Raw genomic sequence first — 25,056 nt, forward strand, 5'->3', positions numbered from 1 at the left:
ATTACAGAGATTAAGGAATGAAACGGGGGTTGAAGGTTGGGGAATTTAATTCTCCATCGAACAGCATTGGTTTCATTCCTTAATGTTAATTAGCAGCAGAGATACGATTTTTTAATTAGCGGGCAAGTTGTCGGGAGTCTGCGCCGAGAAACCATCGAGTTTTTCATAGCGCCGCGACTTTCGTCGCAATATTAATTTTCTTATTACAGAGATTAAGGAATAAAACGGGGGTTGAAGGATGGGGAATTTAATTCTCCATCGAACAGCATTGGTTTCATTCCTTAATGTTAATTAGGAGGGGAGAGACGATTTTTTAATTAGCGGGCGAATTATTGGGGAGTCACTCTGCGCCGAGAAAACATTGGGTTTCTTATAGCCCCGTGACTTTCGTCGCAATATTAATTTTTTTATTGCAGAGATTAAGGGATGAAACGGGGGTTGATGGATGGGGAATTTAATTCTTTTAAACAGTCTTTGTTTCATCCCTTAATATTAATTAGTCGGCGAATAAATCAACTGAAAAACATAAAGTAAACATTGAGTACAAGGAGGACAAAAATATCTCTCCGAACCTGTCCCTGTCACAGCGGGACTGCTACTGCCGAGTTACTCACGCACCCGACTCACATTTACCGACAATTCGACCGGGACGCCACCTTTCCCGTGGGGTACCAACTAACATTTTTGGAGTCAGTCAAACCCCCCGATCCGGGCCACTACTCAGGTCTATCCTCTTTGACTCCTCATATCATTTTCGTGTGGAATTAGCTCCTCTACAATGTGGTATGTGTTTTTTTTTCAATCGATGGAGTTTAGCCGAAACTACGAATGTTTTTGTCATTGACCCGAACGAAAACGACTCGTTTTTAATTATTTTTAATATGTAGTACATCAATCTGTTATTGAACAATTTGATATGTTGTTCAGGAAATTTTTATCTATCTAATGGCTATTTTTTCATGGACGGAGGATTAATTACTAGGTTTGGCAATTTTTGAGTCTAATTTGACTACACAAGTAAATTTTGTGTTATACTGTTGTGATTCTTGCTGCACTCAAAAAAATATTTTTCTATCATCAATTTGGCAAGAGATAACCAACAGATTTTAACAGGAAAAATAAATTAAAAAACCATGATAATCACCTTCATCAGTTTCATCAGGGTCTTCAACATCTCTCTCATCGTCCAAGTACTCATCATTATCCTCATCGAGTTCATAATCCTCGGGACCATACCTCCCAGAAAAAGGTGAACCCTGGTACGACATTTCTCCAAAAAATTCACTTTTTGATTAATATTTATTGAATTATAAAATTTACAAATTCACTTCTTCCACTTCTGCAAGTGATTATCAAACACGTCAAGATGTTTCCATCCAAGAAATCTCTCAAATTCACCACAGCATCTAGAGAATTCAATTACTCCAAAAATACTTAGTAATTTTCTAAGCAATAAACAATTTGATCCCTTTCTTGAGGTTAAATCACCTCTCGCCGCCAGGAAAGAATGGGAAAGAAGAAACTTGGATCTGAGTGGTGGGGGACGTCAAGTCGTATATATATAGCTAAATTCGAGACAGCCGGGGTATGATACCCAGCCACGATCCTTCTTTTGTGGCGAGATCGACTGACCCCCCACCCATACCTCGGGAATCAGCATAACGTCTCCTACCACCGGAAGTCATCCCTCTAACCCGAAAAACGTAAAAAACCAAAGAAAAATTCTCACAATTTCGCAATAAAAAAAATACATAATAATTTATCTGCATGAGAAAAATCATAAACAAATATACTTTCGATAAAATATATATCTTCCAGCATCTCCATTGACTCCAAACATCTTCTCCACCCGTAAGAAACTTTTCAAACCTTCAAACAAAAAATTTTTTTTTCTTAAATCCTCTAAAATAAACTTGAAATTGATTTTTTTCTTGAAAAAAAAATTCTAAACATTGGTCATTAAATTAGTTGGAATGATTCTGGGGATTCAGTTGACCCCAGAGTCCCTTACCGCGCATTTGATCTACCTAATCATCGACAAGTGGGAGAAGCCAGACCGCCATTTTGGCCCCTTAAAAACATCCCCTCCCCACAGAAAAACCCGTTGAAAACAACCGACGGTAGCCGAAGGTCGACGCTTGTGCCGTTTTTTCGTCGTCGGTGTTCTCTCTCAAAAAGACACAAAATAAATCCTCAAAAATTATTGGTTAGGTTATTTAACCACATCAAGTGCCAGTGTATAGTTTCATCGTTGACTGAGGCCAGTGAGTAGTTGTTAAAAATAAATGATAATTGTTGAATTAGATAGGTCTTGAAAAAGCTTTATTCGCGGTGATAAAAATATTGTGTAGTTTTTACTGAGAGGAAAATGGAGTTTTTAGTGGCTAGGTTGTGCTAGCTTGGCGCCAGTCCGCCATGGCCGACGTTTAACATTAGTCCACGATAATTGGAGAAAATAATCTTCGTGTTTTTTTGCGACACGAATTTCTTCGAATTTCGGCTAGTGTGGGAAGGAAATTACTTTTTTTCCAGTTTCAGGGGCCTTCGGCGAGTTTACGGACATTATCGGGAGTTTTTTTTGGGATTTGAGCACCGGTTGGGGGTTAGTTGGACTTGTGCAATGATTTGTCGCAGTTGCCTGAGTTCATTTGACGAGGTATAACCTCTTTTCATCGGGATAACCTAGAAATTAAATGTCAAGTGAGGGGTTATTTGGATTTCTAGGGGAGTTTAAAGAATTTTTAAGGCTTTTGGTGTTTTTTCCGTGATTGTTGGGGGGTTCGAGGGGTTTTGGGCGGGTGAGTGGAAACAGAACAAAGACTGTCGACCACTGGTTGCGGGGTGCAGCATCTCGAATTTCAAGTTTTGTGGATCTTTGAGTTTTCGACGTTTTTATTGTTGCTTTTAGGGGATGTTTTGGGGTTCTTAAGGCTTTTGGCAGAGAGACGGCTCTTTTTGGGAGATGGGTGTGGGTTAGGATGCTGGTCAGAAGAGATCTCGATTGGCGAATTAGGAAGATTGGGTCTGCAATTAAATTTAGAGGCGTTTTGCTATTTTCAATTTTTCCTTCGTTTGATGTTCAATTGATTGTGGGGATTTCGAACATTCGTAATTTTTCTGTGGGGGGGGGGCATTGTACATATGATAATTGATTAACAATTGATCACAAAAGTAATTTCTACCATCGAAGTATTTGATTGATTTTTATTTATTGATTTGGATGGGGAAAATCTGCTCGCTATATATCTAGTTTCATCTTTTTTTTCAATAATAAGGATTGTCCTTTGTTTTTCCAATCAAATGTCAACATTTTAAGGAAATAAAGTGCAACAAGTTTTGATTGATTATATTTTTTGTTACAAATTGGGATTTTTTAATTTGGAAAATTAAATAAAAATGATTGAAAGCAGTACTTGACTATCGGAAAATTCAATACATTTTCAATTTGAGTTGAAGAAAAATTGATTCTGATGGAATAAGAAGAACTTTTACTTCAATATCAATTTCCTCATTAATTTTTCTCATTAATTGTATTGCATGTATAATTACAAAAGGTTTTAAATTCTACAAAAAACCTTGGCTCTAACGAACTTTTGGTTTGATGATTCGTTACTTTTTTCCTTCAGACAACTTGAATTTGAATTAGCAGTGAATTGGTAAGACGTAAGTCGTTTCTCCCGATTCTGGTTGAAAATGTCAAGAGATAATTTTCTTGTAAGTGTTTTTATTTTATTATTTTTTCCCAAAACTTCTCGTTCTCGAGATATATCTACAATCAATAATGGAGTCATGTGTGATTTATAACATTTTCCAAGATAATGTCAAACTTAATCGGAGAATTGATTCGAAAATATCTCCGGAACACAGGTTTCGAAGAACTCATTAAAACAACATCATTTGTGAAAGATTCACATCTTTGTGATGAAATCGACCATTTAAAAGACAGTAAAATGGAAATTATGTTTTCCTGAATGAGTTCAAACCTAATTTACCGATGAATTTTCTCTTTCTTGAGGCGATGTATGAAAATTCATCGGTTTCTTCATATTCTTGTATTACAAAAAAGGTCTTTTAGAATTTCATTCTGGAATGAATCGTTCCCAAGATACATGAACATTCACGAAAAATGTCGAACGCAATTCATTGCAATTCATCAATTCAATGCCGAATTTATTTGAAAAAAAAGAAATGATTAAGATTTGGTCAGCTTAGACTGATGCAATCGACTTTCGCAGAATAAATTTGCAAATCAAGCCTGACTAAAAAATAATGAATTTCAGTGATGAATAAGGATTGCTTCTGAATCTGAAGAAATGGACGTGTCAGGTGACCTTACCCTCCAGTGGGTGGAGGAAGTGGGTAATGTTATCCACGAAGAGGTCATTTGTGGACTTGAGGCGGATCTGGAGACCCAGGAGGGCGAGGTTATTGGAGCCTGTGAGGAAGTGTGCATTGAGGAGGATGGCCAGGGAGGGTCTGAGCAGGAAGCGACACAAGACTTGCCACCGGACACAGAGATCCTGATGGTCCCACAGTCCAGTGATATGGAGTCGATCTACATAGTTCCACAGGATCAGGGTCATGATTATTTAAATATACAAGTGACTGAGGAAGTAATCACAGATAACTGGGACAGATCTGGACCTGAGGATGGGTAAGAATGTCGTAAATTCTTTATTAAGGGCATCTTTAAGTTGTTTCCTTTGGAATAGGGGAAGACTGCACCGGGAGAAAAATAATACACTCTCAAACAAGTCTCGTTTAAAGCAAAAAAGTCACTCTACTTTTCACAACGGTATAAATGTTTTGATTCAAGAGAAGGATCACGCATGCGAGATGTTGCCCTTTCAATTTTAATGAAGAGAAATTTTTTCCTCAGTTATAGGATTGCTATTATATTATTATTATTATTTTATTTAAAAGGATACTTTACTGAGTTTTAAACGTTGTACAATTAAACTTTTTCCACATGGCTATTTACTTGACAAATCATGTATTAACCGGCATAAAACCATCAAATGTGGTACAAAGTTTCAAAAACCAATTTTATTTTTGAAAGGTGTCAATAAGATTACGAATGGTCGGATTGAATCCAAATTTTTACGCAATATTAAGAACACTAGAACAAAAGGAATTGAGTATGAAAATTAGGATCGGATGATTTTTTAATTTTACGTCACTCACAAATCTAAAAATCACAAAATTAGAAAAAATTGAATTATCCTATTTTTTCTGGGAGTAGTTCTACCTTGTGATGTACAATCTAAAAACCATCTGATCCAAATTTTCATGCTCACTGTTGGTTGTTCTAGTGTTCTGAATATTGTATGAAAATTTGTTCTCGAACTGACAATCTGTAATAACATTGGGATCTTTCCAAATAAAACATAGGTTTTTGGAAATTCTCGCTATATTTGATGGTTCTAAATGAGTCAATAGATATTTTGGTAAGTGGCTACATATGTGGAGAAAATTCTTTCAAAACTCCGAAGTAACCCCTTAAGGATTCATTTTCCTTACCCTAAATTCGGGAAACTGAAAATCACTACGGAAACATATCGTTCACGAATAGCGCCTTCAACTCCACACGAGTAAAAAATCTCATAACATTCGTCCTGAAATATACTTTTTATCTTTAAATATTGGATGGCATTAATGAAATTCTGCTCTCCCTTGTTCCAAATAAATTTAATATTTTTACATACAAAATACATCTGATATCAAATAATAAATAGATAGGGCTAAGAATAATTGTTTTTTCAAACAACGAAGTGTATTTTTATGATAAAAATTATGCATTTCAGGACACTCGCTCAATTTTTTGTTTTGAAAATTTGTTTTGAAAATTTGTGCTGAACGTGAACATAAAATTTTGCCCAATTTTATGTTCACGTTCAGCACAAATCTTCGTATTCTTGGTAATTTTCAATTCGTAATTTTTTTAGTTGAAAAAAAAATTGTTTGAGAACATGCTCGTTGTTTCTTCACCTTTTTTAGGAAATTTGCAATTTCCTTTCGAGAGGAGAAAACTTGAAATTAAATTTTCTGGGAAAGAAAAGATGGAGAGACACCTGGTAATGTTTCGAATCGTAAATTGTCCTGGCAATCCACTTCGGCGACTCTTCGATTTTAAAGCGCTCTAGGTTTTTCTCTTTATTCAAGTATAAATCTACAAGAGTTATTTATATTGTCAATTACGATACTTTAGTCTATGTATTCACGTTCTTTAGTTGACATTTTGTCAGATTTTCGAATATTTATTCTACTCTTTTGGAAGAGTTTTTGGATCCGGCTGTTTTCGAAAAGGCAGTTAACGAGTTTGGAGATGAAAGCTCACATTGTTATCTCTTCAAGTTGACGAAGAATTCTCGAATCAACGATTCAAATTGAAATTAAAATTTTTCGGGGATAAATGATTAATTCGAGGATTTTTAGGAGTTTAGGGGTTGGAAAGAAGACTCTTGGATTCCCTGGCGGATTTCCAATTAAAATTTTTAAAAATCATTTTTTGCCTGTTCTGTTCAAACACCGACAAATATTCTCATGATGGAAGACATAACGTAATACCGGGACAACATGAAAAAAAACATACAGGACTGAAAATTTATTCAACATATCAACGTACAATCAAGTATCGAATTCCAGACTCACAGGCATAATTATCAATAACTAGATCTGTGCGCGCGCTTTCATGCGCGTTTATCTTTTTGTTGTGAAAATTAAGAAATCGAATTTATTAAACTTCATATACTCATAGATGTTTTATAAATATTGATAATGACTTAAAGAGAATTAAGAGAATGAAGAGTGAAGCATCAATGAATAATTCTTAATCTTCGATTAATTCTTTTTTTTTTACTTTTAAAAATAATCTGATTAAAATCTGTAATTGTTGAAAAATCAGGGGAAGGTTTCAGTTTCGAGATATTTCGATATAAAACAACTTCACGTTCCTTTCATCTTTAGTAAATAGGAAGGATCCGCAATAAATCTAATCGGACACTGTGCAAAAAGGAAATTAAAATGATAGGATATTAACGATGCTTTTAAGATGGTTATCCATTTCTTCTCACTTGTATCTATCAAAAATTCCTTTTAGATGAAGAACGTAATCACTGATTTTTTCCTTAAACAGAAATTTCCTTTTCGGGTTGTGTTGTGTCAAGTTTATTGACACCAAAAAAATCTAACAAAAATATTGACTATTTCTGGCCATTATCTTCAGTCAGTTATAAATATCATGGGAGCAAGAATAAAATACAACAAAACCCGATAAATTATGAAGTCGTTGCGGATTTCTAATGTACAATGTATTTCTCTTTCCAATTAATTTTATATTTGACCAGATTGGATGGTAATAACCGTTCTCCTTTTACTGATCTTCCATTTCATCTAGTAATTGAATTCATGCACCTGAAGAATAATGCCTTGTGCTTTTAAAACGTGCAGTGACTTCATACTTCGAAGAGTTTTACTGTTTTTTCCTCCTGCAATATTTTTTCTCAATAGCAGATAAAGAGAACAAAAGAAAATACGTCCTACAAATCACGGTACAAGCATAAAAAGGTTTGAGGTATAGACCAAGACATGTACTATGCGGATTCTCTCCAGAGAAATTAGTTAAAAATAAAAATTGTGGAACAAATTTCAGGGGAAATTTTTCCTGTGAAAAAGTATCCAGGAACAAAAATCTAGTTTTTGCAGTAACTGGAGCAGTTAAAATCTCCATCAATCAAAATTTCCACTCGTAAATTTCCCTGGCTCTCGGTTAAAACTCCCATCCAATCATCTCCATCTTTCTCCTTCCTTGAAACAAAGTTTTTTGTTATTCAAAGGATTGTTAATATACGAGCGGTTTCACGATTTTTTTTCAATAGAATTTCATGTTTTTTTTTGGGTTTTTCAATTATATTGAAGGAGGTGTGACGTTTTGAGTTTAACCCCGGGTTAAACTCAAGTAAAAGGAGCTTTTTCTTTTTATCTTTCTTATATTTGTCTTCACTTCGACTGGGCTAGCTTCCGCGGTGAGCTCACGGGGGATTCGCGCACTTCGGTCTGTTGTGGGATATTGGATGTTCGGAAGGTACTTCTCATTGATACACCGAGTGAAATTGTAAAAGCTATAATGAACTATTTACTAAAATACACTACAGGGTTGGGATGTGGGGTTCGGTTTACGCGTTATTAAATGTGGAGGAGCTGGAATGACCGTCCAGCTTCACTCCCGACCGTACTCTGCCCTTACAGAGACTTTGCAAAGCGCTCAAGACCTAAAACTGCAGGGTAAGCAGTCCCACGATTCGCCCTGACCAACACAGTCATATGTCATCATTGACACAGACTAATACAGTCAAACAGCTTCTTCAGGGGAAGCTGGACTCAGGTGCCACCGTGAGACCGCTGACCATGATGTCTAAATGATACCATGTGACTGCTGAGCTCATGTCTGGATCACAGGAAAGAGAAATCATATTCCTCTTTTCCATGATCTACTTATTTCGACCGAATGTCTCTTAATATTATTCTAATCGACGTATTGATCAGTCTCAATACGTCACAGAGGTGTCTGTTTGACAAGAAAAATTACAATATATTTTTCTACGGAAATTTGTATATGATATGGCATATACATATGGTTGAACGTTTTTTCGCAATAACTGTGTTTTTTTGAAATTTCGATTTTTTTTGCCGTCATCACCAACTTGAACTATTCTTTTTGCCATCTACAATTTTTAGACTGGGCTTTCTTTTTCGCAGAAGGAATGGCAGTTTTTATACCGGATAAAAAAATTTCAATCCAAAATACCGAAATTGGCATGAATTTTGCTTAATTTTGATAAATAGTAATCATTAATGATGAATAAAATGGGCGAAAATGTTGAGGTTCAAACCCACACCTGAAATTCCTGAAGCCGCTCATACAGAAGTAGCTTCTTCTTACATTTTTTTAGAGTTATAAATATATTATAACATTATTGTATTCTACAAAAGATCAGTGACTCTGGAACGTATCACGTCACGGCAAACCGCAGCTGAGGTTCGATCGCGTAGTCCTCTTCTGGTTAACAGAACCACTAGAGTGGTCATATCACGTTACATATGTAAATCTACGCTATAATACATATATAAGAATCCCTTGTTTGTTGTCTCGCAGATGATTAAGTCGGTCCTAATTTTCATCATTTTCACTTTACGCATTTGCAACAGAAACTAGTGGAGAGGTTTGTTGTCCGCTCACTACGCTCGCTCCCGAAAGTGGGTGCGTTATTGACAATAGTTTGGAGTAAGTGTGACCCCTTGCGGCCGTACCAAGGCCTCCTTCCCGATTTGTCTATTTCGTATGAGAAATTGGAGGAATATTTTTTTCATTGTTTAATCATTAAAAAACTGAAAAATCGCTCGATAGATATTGATCAGAACCTAATTGCATTAAATTATCCATTGTTGAGAAAGCGTAAACCAAAATTTTGTGACATACATTCGTACCCACACATACATGCAGCCATGTTGAAAATAAGTGGAAAGCAATGGGGNAGTCTCAATACGTCACAGAGGTGTCTGTTTGACAAGAAAAATTACAATATATTTTTCTACGGAAATTTGTATATGATATGGCATATACATATGGTTGAACGTTTTTTCGCAATAACTGTGTTTTTTTGAAATTTCGATTTTTTTTGCCGTCATCACCAACTTGAACTATTCTTTTTGCCATCTACAATTTTTAGACTGGGCTTTCTTTTTCGCAGAAGGAATGGCAGTTTTTATACCGGATAAAAAAATTTCAATCCAAAATACCGAAATTGGCATGAATTTTGCTTAATTTTGATAAATAGTAATCATTAATGATGAATAAAATGGGCGAAAATGTTGAGGTTCAAACCCACACCTGAAATTCCTGAAGCCGCTCATACAGAAGTAGCTTCTTCTTACATTTTTTTAGAGTTATAAATATATTATAACATTATTGTATTCTACAAAAGATCAGTGACTCTGGAACGTATCACGTCACGGCAAACCGCAGCTGAGGTTCGATCGCGTAGTCCTCTTCTGGTTAACAGAACCACTAGAGTGGTCATATCACGTTACATATGTAAATCTACGCTATAATACATATATAAGAATCCCTTGTTTGTTGTCTCGCAGATGATTAAGTCGGTCCTAATTTTCATCATTTTCACTTTACGCATTTGCAACAGAAACTAGTGGAGAGGTTTGTTGTCCGCTCACTACGCTCGCTCCCGAAAGTGGGTGCGTTATTGACAATAGTTTGGAGTAAGTGTGACCCCTTGCGGCCGTACCAAGGCCTCCTTCCCGATTTGTCTATTTCGTATGAGAAATTGGAGGAATATTTTTTTCATTGTTTAATCATTAAAAAACTGAAAAATCGCTCGATAGATATTGATCAGAACCTAATTGCATTAAATTATCCATTGTTGAGAAAGCGTAAACCAAAATTTTGTGACATACATTCGTACCCACACATACATGCAGCCATGTTGAAAATAAGTGGAAAGCAATGGGGAGACATCGAAATGTCAATGTTTGATAAAAAATGGAAAATCATTTTTGAGAGTGATTACAATAATGTCTCTTATCGGCCAGTTAAAAAAACTATCCTTCTAAAGTTTTTCTATTACTTGATTATTCCTGAGGGCAACCCTCCTTCTCCTATCACGACTATGTTCAGACACTTTCAGCCTTTCCTGCCCCTTCCTATTCTTTGAAGATCCATAACATCAAGAGGGCGATGGTGATCATTGTCAGAATGAACCTTGTAATCTACCTATCCTTTGACCATCCTTACCTTCAAGAGAGTAACCCGGCGTTTCCTACCGTGACTGTGTTCCAAATGGTCATTCTGGCTGCTGCCTATGCCTTGGCCACCTTCGCTGATCATGTACAGACTAAAGCCTTTTCACCCTTTTTGCTCCTTCCCATTCTTTAATGATCTATACTTTCATCACCGAGGAATCCACCCTCTTCTATCGTGACCATATTCAGAAAGACCCTTTTATGACCCATAGCTTCCTAACAATGTACTTGATGCTGTCAATTAGAAGTCAAGCTGTAGCAAAAATATGTGTCGCCAATTTATTGAAAAAGATCCCCAGTACCTCCGCCAAAACTAGGGCTGCGCACGAGACGAGACAAGATAAGACATTGGAGAGTATCTGCTCTTCAACTCTTCTCGTGCGAGAAGATTCTCGGTCTCGTCTCAGTCTCGGCTTAAAGAGTATCGTCTCGTTTTGGTCTCAAGAGTATAAAACTTGGGAAATAGGAGGAAAAAATTTGTCTTCATGATTCATTTTTCTCTTTTATTACAATCAACTGTCAATTATTCTGTTTCATTCTCATTAGTTTTGCAATATTCATGACATTACATTATTAATCTCACCAATTCAACTATCCTTTCGTAATAGTTGTTAAAAAGAAGAATTACCAACTAGTTGTCGAATTTTAATAATTAGTTGTGGAATCTCAATAACTAGTTAATGAATTTCAACAAGTAGTTTTTTAAATTTAACCATTAATGAACCATTAAGTATGTTTTTGCAGAATGACATGAATCAATCATCAAGATATAAATAATTGCAGGATTTATGGCTCAAATAAGTCTGACGGTCAGATGAGGACTCCCATTATCTACCTAACACTTATAACTTACTGGACCTTCATACTCATCTGTCCCTCTGGACTCATTTGACCCAAAAAAATTTCCAACGACGAGACGCGACGAGACTCTCGCCAAAAGTCTTGCTCCAGCGGCAGTCTCGTCTTGGTATCGTCTCGACTATTTTTGGGCGGTATCGTGCGCAGCCCTAGCCAAAACGATTTCCATCAACTGACCAAATAACAAAATACTTTTTTTCTCCTCAGCGTCGAGATCCCAGAGACCAAAGTCTCCCACGATAATCTCCTGGAGTACGATGACATGGAGATTCCCTTGCCGATAGACCAGGACTCGTACACAAATACCCGACCTTATCCATGCGACTTCTGCAGCCGTCGTTTTCGAAAAAAGGCAAACCTGATGAATCACATGGTGGCGCATCAAACTGATCGCCCACACGGCTGTAATTTATGTGGCGCCCGCTACGTCCGTAAGTGCGACCTAATGAATCATTTGAAAATTCACGCGTACGCCCCCACTCGCGACGGTCTGGAGGACGACCTCCAATCCGAGGATCTTCCAGATGACGACGATCCCCCCAAGGGCCGTCGAAAGAAACCTCAAGCTCCGCGAAAGCGCAAAGCTATTCAAAAGCGTCCCCTGAACCCATTAGACACCTCCCTAGATCACGCAGACAAGCCCCCAAGGCTCCAAAAATCCTTTGATTACGTCGACGAGGACATGCGCCTCCTTGAGGAAATGACCACCCGGCCGAATTCAGCCCCTCGATGGCCAATAACCGATCCTACAAAACCATACGTCTGCCAGTACTGCGGTGTGGGCTTCGCCCGGGAGAAGGCCCTTGCTTCCCATGCGCGAATCCACGGCGGTGACAGCCCCTTTGAGTGTACAAACTGCGGTGATATGTTTTGGGACGTAAATGCCCTTCGCGATCACATCCGTATAAAGCACGGCGTCACCCAATCCCCGATCGATGAATTCGAGGCTTCGGAGACCCCTTATACCGGGGACGATAGGTTCGGTGAGTTCTACTGCGAGACCTGCGGTGTTCCTTTTCACCGTCTCGACCTTCTCAAACGCCATCGAAAGATTCACGTGAAACAGGAAGGTGGGAGTGAGCAGGTGGACGCGAGTAACCACCACGTGTGTAACGTCTGTGGGGAGTGGTTCGAAGAAGCACTGGCACTCCTAGCCCATGCCGAACTCCACGCGAGATCTCCGACGAGACGTTGCCTCCTCTGCGGAGAACGCTGTCGAGATGACGCAGAAGTCGCGGAACACGTGCGACTCATTCACGGGGAGGACGCGCCTCCTAATACGTGTACCCTGTGTGGGAAAACGTGCAAAGACAAGCGAAGTTTGTTGAAACACTCGTGGGTTCATAATACCGATAAGACCTTCGGCTGCACAAAGTGCGGCAAGCGATTCCACTCGAAAGCGCGCTTACGAAGGCACATGGTGAGCCACAGAAACAAAATGGTGGCTTGTGACGAATGCGGGGAGGAGTTTCCTGATGGTAGGGCACTGGTGTCCCACCGACACTCACATAATAAGGAGTTGGGGGGAAGATCTTTTCCTTGTAGAGAGTGTGGAAAGACATTTGGGAGCAGGAGTTCTCAGCAGATTCACATCAGGATTCATACGGGTGAGAGACCATACGGTTGTAGATTCTGCTGGAAAGCTTTCGCTGATGGTGGAACATTGAGGAAACATGAGAGGATTCATACTGGAGAAAAGCCGTACGGCTGCGCCATCTGCCCCAGAGCGTTCAATCAGAGAGTAGTCCTTCGAGAACATGTTCGGGCACATCACTCAGGGCCTGATCCCAAGTGTCATGGAAGCCTGACTCCGTATCTCTGTAAGGTGTGTGGAGATTCTTTTGGATCATCCGAGGAGATCATTTTGCATATTGTGCAGCACTGCGATGACAACACGGCGTTGAGGCGACAGCCGCAGGTTGGACCCAGGAAATACAAACGGAGGAGAAAACTCAAGCCTCATGAGAGCCCGACAATTCCCCAGAGAAACGAATTCGACACCGTCGAACTTTCTGAATCCGATGAGAATAGCAAACGTAAAACCAAGAAGAGTACAAAACGATCTATTGATGAGGGTTATCAATCTGTTCTAAAGTCCTTTGAGAGTTCGATTCAGAATATCAACTCGATTGTGAGTAGTACGAAGGCGAGCAAGAGTGGAAAGGTGAAGAAAAAGCTGAAGAAGGAGGAGAAGAAGGTGCCTGAGAGCAGCACAGCGTCCAATTCAGGACGCCCGAAGATGATTCACACGCAGAAGACGAGAGTGCCGGTTGAGGTTGGTAGTGATGGAGTGAAGAAGGGACAGAAGACGAAGACCATGGTTACGAGGACGCCAAAGGTGATGCCCGGGGAGCGTGGGATATTCCTTGGAGGTGAGCGAAACCGACCGAGGACTAAGAATGTTAGCTATCATGTGGACGGGAGGAATGTCATCCCCGCTACTTTCCCAGGGATAACAGCTGAGATCATTGAAGCACCTCCAGCACAACTAGCAGAACCAGAACCAGCGCCACCATCATCAACACCAACACCAACACCACCGCCTCCTCAGGAATTTGTCCAGGTCAACGTCAAGAGTGAGCCTCAGATGACCACTAGGAGATCAGCTGCCAATTATTCTAATGGAGATAATCTCAATCTCCCTGAGATTGAGGCTAAGAAGAAAGTGAAGAAGGGGGGCAAGAGGGTTGGCAGACCTATCAAACAGGAACCTAGGGAGGAAGTTGTTGAGGAGCACTTACCGGAGGATGAAGTTGTTGATGAGGTGCCCAAGGTCGCTATGGAAATGGAAGTTGGCTTTGAGGAGACTATGGAGGAGAATGGCGAGAGCATTCTACCGGATCTGGAATCTGTTCATCACAATGTTGTTGTGCCGGACAAGGTCAGTCTTAGAGTCAAGGTGGAGCCTGCTGCCACCAGGAGGTTACTCGAGGAGGAGGTGCCTGAAACTATTGTTCCGGATACACTTGAGTACACATGTGAAATGTGCTCGGCTGTTTTTTCAAGTCGTGCGGAGTTACTTGTACATGTACCTATACACATTTGATTTAGTACGGAGATTATGGTACATTAGTGTGGTGGTTAGATGGAGTGGGAGGGAGGGGTGAAGTCAGAAAGGTGAGGGGATACAGTCCCCGAAGGTGAGGTTCCAGGTTAGGAATTATGTTTGAGATGAATGGGAAATGGCGGATTTCCAGGAGAACTAACCGACGAAGAGGCTTCACCAGGTGGTGGTTTTCATCCAGAATTTCGTCAGCTTTAAGATGGGACCATTTTCACCCGAATCCCGTTTATAGTTTCAGCAGAGATATTAATTTTTTCGCGTTAAGTTTTGAGACAATATTCATAGAAATTCCTGTACATTCAATTTTTTTGGGGGTTGAAAGTGACTCCGGTGGATGCAGATGGGAAAATTTCCGTCGATATTCGTTTCCAACCGAGTATTCCAACTTTTCATGTTCTCAAGATTTGATGAGAAATTTGTCCTTCGAGAATTTGAAGGGATGAAAAAACTTTTACGTAGTGGAAAATTGGAAATTTTCCTGGCTCTCAAGTGAATTAAGTTTCATCAAAAAATTCTTGATTGTTCCGGATATGTCAAAAAAACGATGCGTTAGAGTCAACTATTTTGATTAAACGAATGTTCTTTATTTTCACTCAATTCTCGTTTAAATTCACTTCGACACTTCTTTGTATTCAGCACTTGTGTAATTCATTATTAATTATTAAAGATAATCTTCTTTTCATTTTTTTATTTACTGTTGATACTTTGAGAGGTTGTGCTCCTTGCTCTATGAATTGATTTTCGTTAAGAGGCTGAATATCTCTTGATCTTCCTCATTTCATTAATTTTTTTCGTTCAGTTATTTTCTTTTCCCTTTATCCACTTTCACTTCGAAAATATGTGAAAACGAAAAAATTAGAAAATGAAACTCCGGACATTCCCGTAAAAAGAGTAAAACAAAATGTGAGGAAATTTTATACAATTTGTAAAACTGTAAATTTGACGATAAAAAGATGTAAATAAAATTTACAAAAACTAAAAATTACATTAGAGCCTTCATTCGAATTTTGAGCAGAGAAAGTAAAAGAGAAAAGCTGAGGAGAATTTGTTTTTGCAAAAGTGTCGAGAAACTTTAATAAACCTAAGACACCACAGAAATATTCACATTACGTCTATTGCTGACTTTTCATGATTCAAATTGAATGAAATAATAATCATGAATCTGTAATTATCTGTGCTTTATGGTAATTTTAAGGATGACTAAAATAGTAATTAGGCAGAATAATTTAGTGTAAAATTACAAATGAAAAATTGTATTGCATGGTAGAACTTTAATTCACAAATATTGATTTAAAAAAACAATCTAACATATGAGAGAAATTAAAGTTAGAATAATGAAAAAGCAAATATTATAATTTTAAATTTAAGTCAACATAAAAATTAAAAAATAAATATATTAAAGTAAGAAATACAACGCTGTATTCTGATGGCAAATTAGTATAACTAGATTCTTTAAATGAAGTACACTTTTGTTACCTCTAAGTAACTAATTATTGTGACAAGGGTGGATATTGGATTTTGTCAAGATTTGGATCAAAAATATTGAATAGTAATGATAATTCACAGAGACAAAGCTAAATAATTAATAAAGGAGTATGAGACGATGGAAGGCGTAAATTGTACATATTTTATTGGGTATGGTATGGTGACGCAATTTACTGTTAATTGTAGTTGTATTTTTCTTTGAATAAATAATTAATTAATGGATATATATTTGAGCTGTTTTGTATTATGGTAATTATTTTCTCAACGTCACGAAGTATAATCGGATTTAGGGAGGATTGTCTCTTGATATTCTGATTAGATAGGACTTGGTTTTTCTTATTTATTGAGATATTTGAAAGGAATTGTTAAATGGGACAGAAATGTCCATAACAGCGCTAAATCAACTTTCTTTTTCTCGGGAAAATAGTTGAGAGGTACAAAAATTTGCTAACATCTCCTGCACTAAGGTATGAAATCACAAACTCCATAGATTTCCCTCTCGAAACCCATTGCCATGATGGACATGAGGATAAGAATTGCACCGATGATACTGGTAGAGTTGGGAACTTCTCCGAAGAAATAAACCTGAATGATGTAGGCTAGACTAATATCGAGAGATCGAGTGACTGAGACTTTGCCAGCTCCTTCGATCTTCAGTGCTTTCGTTACAAGCACTTGACCACATAATCCAGTTGCTGCGACTAAACATATCAATCCCCACGTCTGCCAATCACTGGGGAAAGCTCTGATGTGATGGTGAGCCTCTGAGACAACGAGGAAGAAAAAAATAGCTGACAGGAGAATCCAAACTGATAGGTTTAGCACGAGAACTGCATAGTGAACCTTTGAGCATTTTCTCATGACCACTATATTTAGGGCTGTGAAGAAGGTCGCCAGGAGAGCATACACGTAGCCCATCACATCGTAGGATTGTTGGTGGCTCTAAATAGAATAGAATAGAAAAGCTTTTAAAAACATTTTTCTTCAAGGATTTTAAGGTACGTCATTTGAAAAATGTGAAGGATGACATTCATTTTTAATTGACGTAGTTTGTCACTAATTTTTTAGAAAATTTTTTAGACTTTGTCGTTTGTTGTTAACACTCAAGTTGTTCCTTTCGAAAAGGGTAAATGATGACATTCATCTGCAATTCATATAAGATAGTAATGATCACAATTGGATTATCTATTAATTTTTCTAGAATCTACCTAGATTTCCTCTTCAAATGTTTTATGGAGATAAGATAGATAAGATAGTTAGTTTCATGCAAATTTGAAAAAAAATATCCATTAACTTTACGTGACCTACGATGAACGTTTTTATATAAATGGTGAATCAATGTCATCATTTTTTTTTACAGATGAAACTCTTCAACTAGAAAGATTGTCATGAAAACTCAACAAGACCAGTCAAGAGGCGGTTGTGCTTCTGTTTTATACATTTTAAAGTTTTTTGTTTTCGTTCCTGTAATGAGAATTGCTCAAAATTTTTATCATCGATTAACAAGTTAACACAACTAGGCAATGAGTTTCTGGTAAATATCTTCAAGTTTAAGGAAGGTGAGGACCCTCCTGCGAGTTACTTCTTTGCAGAGTAAAATAAAAGTTACAAAAAAAGTATAAAATTTTATTGCATATTTTGTAGAATTTATGATAATTGATCTCCAAATTAAGGGTTAAATCTTTCCTTATACCACTTCACTAGGGGGATCCTATTTTCGAGTGGATCGGAAATGATTCTGTTAATGCAAGTGACTCAGTAAACGCAACGCCTGGGACCACTTCCGTTAACGAAAATTATGCCAATTCACTTGGGAAACAGGCCCCCGCCTGAGTTGAATTATATTATCTGCTGTTATTTTCAACGATATTTGAACAACAGAACAAGATAAAGGGTTGGAGTTAGTTGCATGCGAAATCAAAGGGAAAAATCAATGAAAACCATGAACCATTATGATCCAGTAGTTAACATGAAACGTAAGATTTCCATTTTTAAGGTGGAAACTTGTTTTTTTCTAATTCATGAGATAGAATGAATTTTAACTCTTGAATTTTAACAGCTTAGCATTTGTTAGATTTCAGTTCAGAGTTGGTTAGGATTTTGTTGTTGACATGGCCTTTTAGATCATTAGTTATCCAAATTTGGGTATTTAAGTTTGAAAATTATTATTATTGATTTTCATGTTTCGCACTCACGTCAAATATGAATGGTGGTCTCGATACTAAAACAACTCCAGTGAATAGAGTGCAGATGACAACGACCCTTAGTACCCCACAGGGTTCCTTCAGAAACAAGAATGAGAGAGCGATTACGATGACCGGTGAGCTGAAGATTATTGTTGTTGCATCGCCTAATGGTAACTTTCGAAAGCTGTAGTATAAGAGAGCAAGGGTCATTCCTCCAACAATCCCCTAAAAAATAATATGTGAGAACTAATTTAGTTCTCGGTAGAAAATTCTATTGGATCTCTGTAGGAATTCTATTCAAATTCTTGCGAACGAATTGTCCAAGATTTTTCTTTACTATAATATTTTCATGTTTCTCATAAAATTAATTTCACTGAAAAATAATTGCAACAGAATAAGCTGTGTAATGAACCGAAATTTTTTAAATTCTTTTCTATAAACGAAATATTTCTATGAACAAAACAAATTGAATTTAAACATTTTTACAGACCTGAACTCGAGTAAAAACAATTCATTATTTCATTATTGATTGATTTATTTATTCATTCAATAATTTTTTACTAAGGCCTGGCTCTATTATCTAGTTTGCTTTTTTGTTCGATTTTTATCTCGGAATTTCAACTCGATGCCCCGTCACTCAGAAATCCTCGAAAATTATGAATTTGAATTGAATCAAGAAGTACAAAAATTTTGAACATTTTGAAAGAGCGTTTTTAATTAATATTGAGGAATGAGTTCAATAGAAGACATATGAATAATGTATAATGTATAGCTACCGTGGCAAATGGTGGTCTGTCAGTCGCCACCATGGGGGCAGAAAAGACGAAATAATAAATTCTTTGACACGGCGGAGCCAGACGATTTTACGAAAAGAAGCTCTTTGAAAAATTTTGTAATATTTTAAAAAATATTTTGATCCCACTTTTACGATGAATTACTAATTACTTACACTATTTTCCTCAATTGAAAATTGTACTGTTTGTCAACTGTCACTTTTACTGGGGGCACAAAAAACAGGAGCGATTTTTCTACGTTTTCAATTTCCGACAAAAGTGACAGCTCATTGTCAGTACAATAATCAATGGAGGAGATTGGCGTAAGTGATTAGTAATTTCATCGTAAAAGTGTGATCAAAAAATTCTTAAAAATGTTACAAATTTTTGCAAAGAGCCTTCTTTTGTATCTTGTTAAGGTGTCTTAGAGGGTTTATTATTTCGTCTTTCCTCCCCCATGGTGGCGACTAATAGGCCGCCACTTGCCACGGTAATTATATATTATTCATATCTCTTCTATAGAAATCACTTCTCAATATTAATTAAAAACGATCTGTCAAAATGTTCTGAATTTTTTTTACTTTTTTTCAATTTAAATTCAGAATTTTTGGCTTTCTCTGAGTGACGTGGCATCGAGTTGAAATTCAAGATGAAAATTGAATTAGATTAATTAGATTGATTAAAAAATCAATTTACATAACGTTCGGCAGGTAATGGAGCCTTAATTTTAAAAAATTACTCGCCTGGAAGTGGATTAACATTCTCGAACCCTTGGGCCCTGAAATATTTTTTCCATGCCTGATAGCCACCCCGAGCATCACCACTATCTGCAAAATGGCCCGAATTCCAAGGAGCACCATCGGATCAACATTCCTGACGGCTTTAACGAGCCCAGAACTTATGGTGAAAAATGTACCGGACATGAATGCCAGCAATATTCCAAACCACTTGGTTCCTTCACGATAAGTCTCCACATTATTGTCAAATTGCTCTGTATACTGATATGCTGGATGGATACTATTATATGAGGTCGTTGACTCAATATTGAATTTCATTTTCAAATTCAAATAATTTTCTTTGTTGAAGAAGAAATGAGTTGCGTCTTTCGCTTATAATTTTGAATTTTTTCTTTATTCTTCAATTGAAAATTAAGCTTGTCAGGAATTTTAATTCGATTTTTTACTGTTATTTAACACTGAGGGATTCTGGGAGTATTTTCTTAATCCCGACAATTCTTTAAAACTTCAAAGTATTTATCGACAAGTATTCTGCTACATTTGAAAGTATCGAAACAACAATTGAAACTGAAGTGGTTATTCCTCATCTGCATTCGTTGTTTTTCTTCGGCAATTAATTCATTCCCATGTGGGGAGGATTAACATAGGATTAGAGTCATGAGGAATTGAGACTAGTGTATGACGTTACACAACACTTGTTCTGAGTGTTTTGAAGATTTCGGCTTCTCGGCACGTTTTGTTGCAATCAAAGTTGGGTGTGTAAATTACGTTGATAAATTACACAGTTTCTTACCGCCGTAATTTACGTAAATCACCTCGACGGGTTTTTTACATTTTTTACATTACTTGAAAAGCTTGCAATTTCCGGTTACTAGAATGTTTTATTTTATTTCGCATAAATATTGGACACATAAATATCATAAAAAATAGTATATCACGTCCCGAGGACAGATAAACCGCGAATTTCAACTTCACTTTGTTCGGTTAGAACGCGGATCTCAATATTATTTTATGTCCCTAGAACCGTAAAACGGCGATTCTAACATCGATTCTCACGGGTAAATCGCGGTTTTCGGGCCCAGAGACATGAAATATTGTATGTCACACGGCGAGAAAACTATTTTCTAATTCTTCTAATTAAAATTCTCGCCTTCAGCTCGGATTATAAAACTACATTCGGCAGAAATTACTTTTATTGCCTGCTGACATAATGTACTATTACGTCACGTGGTACGATTCGCGGCATCTTAAGAAACTCAAAAACATGAGCCTCATACCTCATAAAGAGTAAATTTCACGAGGGTCAAATGTTGCAAAAGACTGAAGTCGCAAGTCATCTCCATTGTGAGAAAGTCAAGCTCATTATTTATTGAGCTTTATTGGATTCTCCACTTTATTATTTAGAGCCCCGGAAAAGCCCAGCTGGACCTAAAAAGAACTATTTTGTTCTGAACTTCAAAAAAGTTACCAAAGACAATTGAATTAGTTTTGTCATTTAAGAATGCTGAATGAAACAAGTTAATGTCTAGACAAAAGATAGTGACGCGACGAATTCAATAGAGATCAATAAATAATGCGATTGATCCTTGTAAAATTCATCCCTTGCACGGTATGACCCTTACGAGGCGTGACCCTCGAGACGTATGATCCTGGCGAGTTTTACAAGGTGATTTTTTACATTTATTACGTAAATTACGGGTTTTTTACAATGTCATGTAAAAAACTGCCATTATCGACAGATGTCCAACCTTGGCTTGCCGTAGAAATTTTCAGTAAAAAATATTTTATCAACAAAATCGATTTTTTAAATTAAAATTTCATTTTTATACGTATACAACTCATTCTATTGAGATATTTTTTGTAGAAATTCCTCGGCTTAAAAATTCTATTTTTTTTTCTTGAATTCTTTAAATGAGGATAAAAAAATTGAGTGAAAATGTTAAGGCCGGTTAAGGCAAGCCCTGTTAACCAAATGAATTATCACTTGTAATACCACAAGAGCTTCAAAATTATCGGGTATTTCCCGATAGGTTCGTTGCAAACAAACGAAGGAGTCAAGTTTTTCAGGCTAAAAAATCACGAGTGCGAAGCACGAGTGATTTTTCCTGAAAATCTTGACGACTTCGTTTGTATGCAGGGAACCTTGAGGAAAATGCTCGATTAATTTTGAAGCTCGTGTGGTATTCGGGGGATTATTTTTCCAATCCAAATGTCGGGCAATATAATTGGACCATAAGACGAAACTCACAATTGAGAAACGAAAATTGTATAATTAACACTCATTTCGAATAAAAATCCTCGGATTACCACAATTGAATTCAATCTGTCAGTTTGACGAGGGGTTAATTCGACTGCATGATGTTTTGTTTTTTATATAGCAACTACCAGAGAAAATTATCAAAAAATTATCAGTTGAAAACCCTGTAGCTTGTACCACGTGATGTCGAATGGGCCAATTATATTGCCCGATATTTGGCTTGGAAAAATAATGAGAATAAATTTATGTCTGGAGTAAATTTATTCCACAATTTATTACACATTCAGTTGCGAATATTGACTAAATACTTCATAATTAGTGATATTATTGGCAAATTTGGATGATACATCGATACACCACGTTTTTTTTGTGAAATACCTTCGATCAACCGTCGATCAAAATCGATCTGAAAATTATTTTTATTTATTCCGATACTTGACTGAGGATTTCCTTAAGTGGCTATGTAACTTGGACGGCAGTTACCATCAGAGTAGAAAATTTCAATCTCATTTTTTTCTAGATCGGTTCACCCTAGAAAAAAATTGGATTGAAATTTTCTTTTTCATTAAATAAAAAAAAAAAAATTTACTCTAATGCTAACTGCTGTCCAAGTTACATAGCTACTTGACTGGGTTTGATGCGACAGGATCTTAGTAAATTAATGTTGACGAATTCCTATAGCAAAATAAAAACATTAAATTCTACAGTTTTGTTTCTATAAAGATAGTTTTTTTTTACATTTTCTGTTAAAAAAAACGTGCAAAAAGCAGCGGAATTTTTCAATAGAATCGACGAAAAACTAATAGAAGTTGAATAGAAATACAATATAATTTTCTAACGAATTCGTTAGGTTTTCTTATCAAATTTTTTCCTACGTATAAACTTGAGTTTCAAGGCCCACAATTGCCTTTTGGGTGGAATTTGAAGGACAAACAACGTTTCCTGCAGGAAAGATAAACTCTATTGGAAAATAATTTCTGTTACTCTTAATTCATTATAAATTTCAATATTAAATTATGGATCAATTCACGTACTCTTTCATAATCAAATTCAGATTAATAAACTTACTAATTTTATTTCTCAATTCATTTTATTATTATTATTACTATCATTTTTTGCGCTTATAATTAGTCAATCATTTAATTATTATCATAAACTGCAATAGTACACAGTGAAACGTATTGAATTATATTGCAAAAGGCCTATTCAGCAATTATTCCTTTCCTTTATTTATGTATTATTGGTACATATGAGCTTGACTTGTACACGCTTCCTTTACCCTATCGTGATAAAATTTTCTTCATTGCGAAAATTACAAAACAAATTCAGAGACGTTTTCATAATTTCCACCTCATCAACAAAAAGAGATCTCCTAACATTTCTTGACGTTTCACATCATACCATGACGTTTCACATCATGACTGAACAAGCTAGTTTTTTCTTTGAATTTCAATTTCTATTGCCGAATTTATAGTTTAAAAATAAAATGATTGATGAAGCGCAGTAATAAATCGAATAGTAACATTCAACTATTACAATAATGAAAAATGATTTATTGATTTATCTGAGAGCATCATTAATACATCATTATTGAATACATAACTCCTAAGTATCACAGTCTTGATAACAGTTCTCATAATGAAGATGAGCCATTGATGCTGGTGTGAGGTGTACAACAACCGTATTGTGGAGTGACTAATGGTGAAACTTCGTTTAGTTCACTGAAATTCTCTTTTGATTGGTCCACGGTAGCACATGGCAATAATCTTATGCACCAGACACAGAATCTTTCCCTTCTGCCCCATCTTTGATAGACCAGGGCATTGAAGAATGCTTGGAGAGGGTTGGTGACAGCCTGGAACCATCAATGAAGGATTTATAGTGCATTCGTTTTAGCTTCTCATTGATAATTTTCGGGTATACCTCTAAATGTTAGAGTTCAATAATATTACAGGTAAAAATAATCACAGGAAGTAGATGAATTGAATGCTTCATCAGCACCTTTTGATTTCCTTGATGCACAGAAAAAATGGGTTTATTCCATTGGACTCGAAAAAAATCGCAAAATTTTCGCGTCAAGTCCAAGAAATATTCGTCTGTCCCAACAAAATTTCGGGAGTTAGCACCTAAATTTTTTCGAATATGTCGAAATGAATCTATTTTGCCATACTCCACAGTAATTCTGCATGTACTTTTTAACGCATGTAAGAGGGAGTTACCGGGTACTCGTTCCCCAAGAAATTGTTCTTATATTCTTTTGTACAGTGATTCTCATTTTTCATATAGGACATTATTTCGACTTTGAAATTATAATTTTGAAACGTGTTTAATGATTCCCGTCTTCTGTTTAATACTGTTCAGCACTTTGGAATTTGATGTTTATTTGTACGTTAATGCGTTGAATAAAATTTCTTTTCATATTTCCATAGATTTTCTGTGTTTTACTCTTCGGGTGGAGAGGATTTTACCTTGTTTTATCTTGGGGTTAATTTTCGAAGTTGTGCCGGGGAACTTGTATTTTTGGGGAATAATTTTCCGAGAAAGATTTTCCAACGAAAATTTATCGTAGAACCATTGTGTATGAAAAGTTCAAATTCTATTGATTATTCCTATGAAATTGTTTCTATTGCAAAAACTCACAGGAAAGCTGTGCTGTTATGTCAAAGTTAGGTAAAGAAATTATAAAAATTGAATTTAACCCTGACATAAAGTGGATCCCTGATGATGAATGGAATCAAAAAGAAAAAATTATTGACTACTAGAAATTCCCGGTAAACTTGAAAAATTATTAATTAAAAAGGAAGAAAAAAAAAACTATTCACTCACCTCCAAGAATAAATAAACAAAGGAATATTTTCAAGGAAGAGAAAAGGTTTTAAAA

General features: G+C 36.5%; 4 protein-coding genes across 9 annotated transcripts in view; 1 reads left to right on the forward strand and 3 right to left on the reverse strand.

Annotated features, from left to right (window-relative positions):
- The window catches only part of LOC107046323 (sin3 histone deacetylase corepressor complex component SDS3), a 17,351-nt gene extending 15,767 nt beyond the window's left edge, over positions 1–1,584 (reverse strand). For all 5 annotated transcript variants that reach the window (XM_015268916.2, XM_015268919.2, XM_015268915.2 and 2 more), the window contains exon 1: positions 1,145–1,584. In XM_015268916.2, the coding sequence (XP_015124402.1) occupies positions 1,145–1,268 (124 nt within the window). In that variant the 5' untranslated portion in view covers positions 1,269–1,584. The remainder of the gene's footprint in view (positions 1–1,144) is intronic.
- Positions 1,585–2,041: 457 nt separating this feature from the next.
- LOC107046327 (zinc finger protein 569) lies at positions 2,042–16,450 on the forward strand. Of its 2 annotated transcripts, none has more exons than XM_015268924.2 (3): positions 2,042–2,264; positions 4,281–4,654; positions 11,881–16,450. In XM_015268924.2, exons 2-3 carry the CDS (start codon positions 4,314–4,316, stop codon positions 14,717–14,719), a joined length of 3,180 nt encoding a protein of 1,059 aa, XP_015124410.1. In that variant the 5' UTR covers positions 2,042–2,264; positions 4,281–4,313; the 3' UTR covers positions 14,720–16,450. The 2 variants fall into 2 exon arrangements, with proteins under 2 accessions (XP_015124410.1, XP_015124411.1); XM_015268925.2 differs by lacking the exon at positions 2,042–2,264 and adding an exon at positions 2,607–2,656.
- On the reverse strand, positions 16,111–20,236 carry LOC107046328 (solute carrier family 35 member G1). Its single transcript, XM_015268926.2, has 3 exons — positions 19,925–20,236; positions 18,418–18,633; positions 16,111–17,164 (listed from the first exon to the last, which is right to left on the reverse strand). The coding sequence occupies exons 1-3, from the start codon at positions 20,234–20,236 to the stop codon at positions 16,685–16,687; spliced, it is 1,008 nt and encodes a 335-aa protein (XP_015124412.1). The 3' UTR covers positions 16,111–16,684.
- Positions 20,237–23,324: 3,088 nt separating this feature from the next.
- On the reverse strand, positions 23,325–24,031 carry LOC107046322 (G-protein coupled receptor 143; the record flags this gene model as incomplete). Its single annotated transcript, XM_015268913.1, is given in 1 exon segment — positions 23,325–24,031. A coding segment is annotated over 1 exon segment (223 nt), but the record flags the coding sequence as incomplete, so codon positions are not given.
- Between the last annotated feature and the right edge of the window lie 1,025 nt (positions 24,032–25,056).

The sequence above is a fragment of the Diachasma alloeum genome, unplaced genomic scaffold (genome assembly GCF_001412515.2).
Source record: "Diachasma alloeum isolate Michigan unplaced genomic scaffold, Dall2.0 Dall_scaffold_01305, whole genome shotgun sequence".
Lineage (NCBI taxonomy): Eukaryota > Metazoa > Arthropoda > Insecta > Hymenoptera > Braconidae > Diachasma > Diachasma alloeum.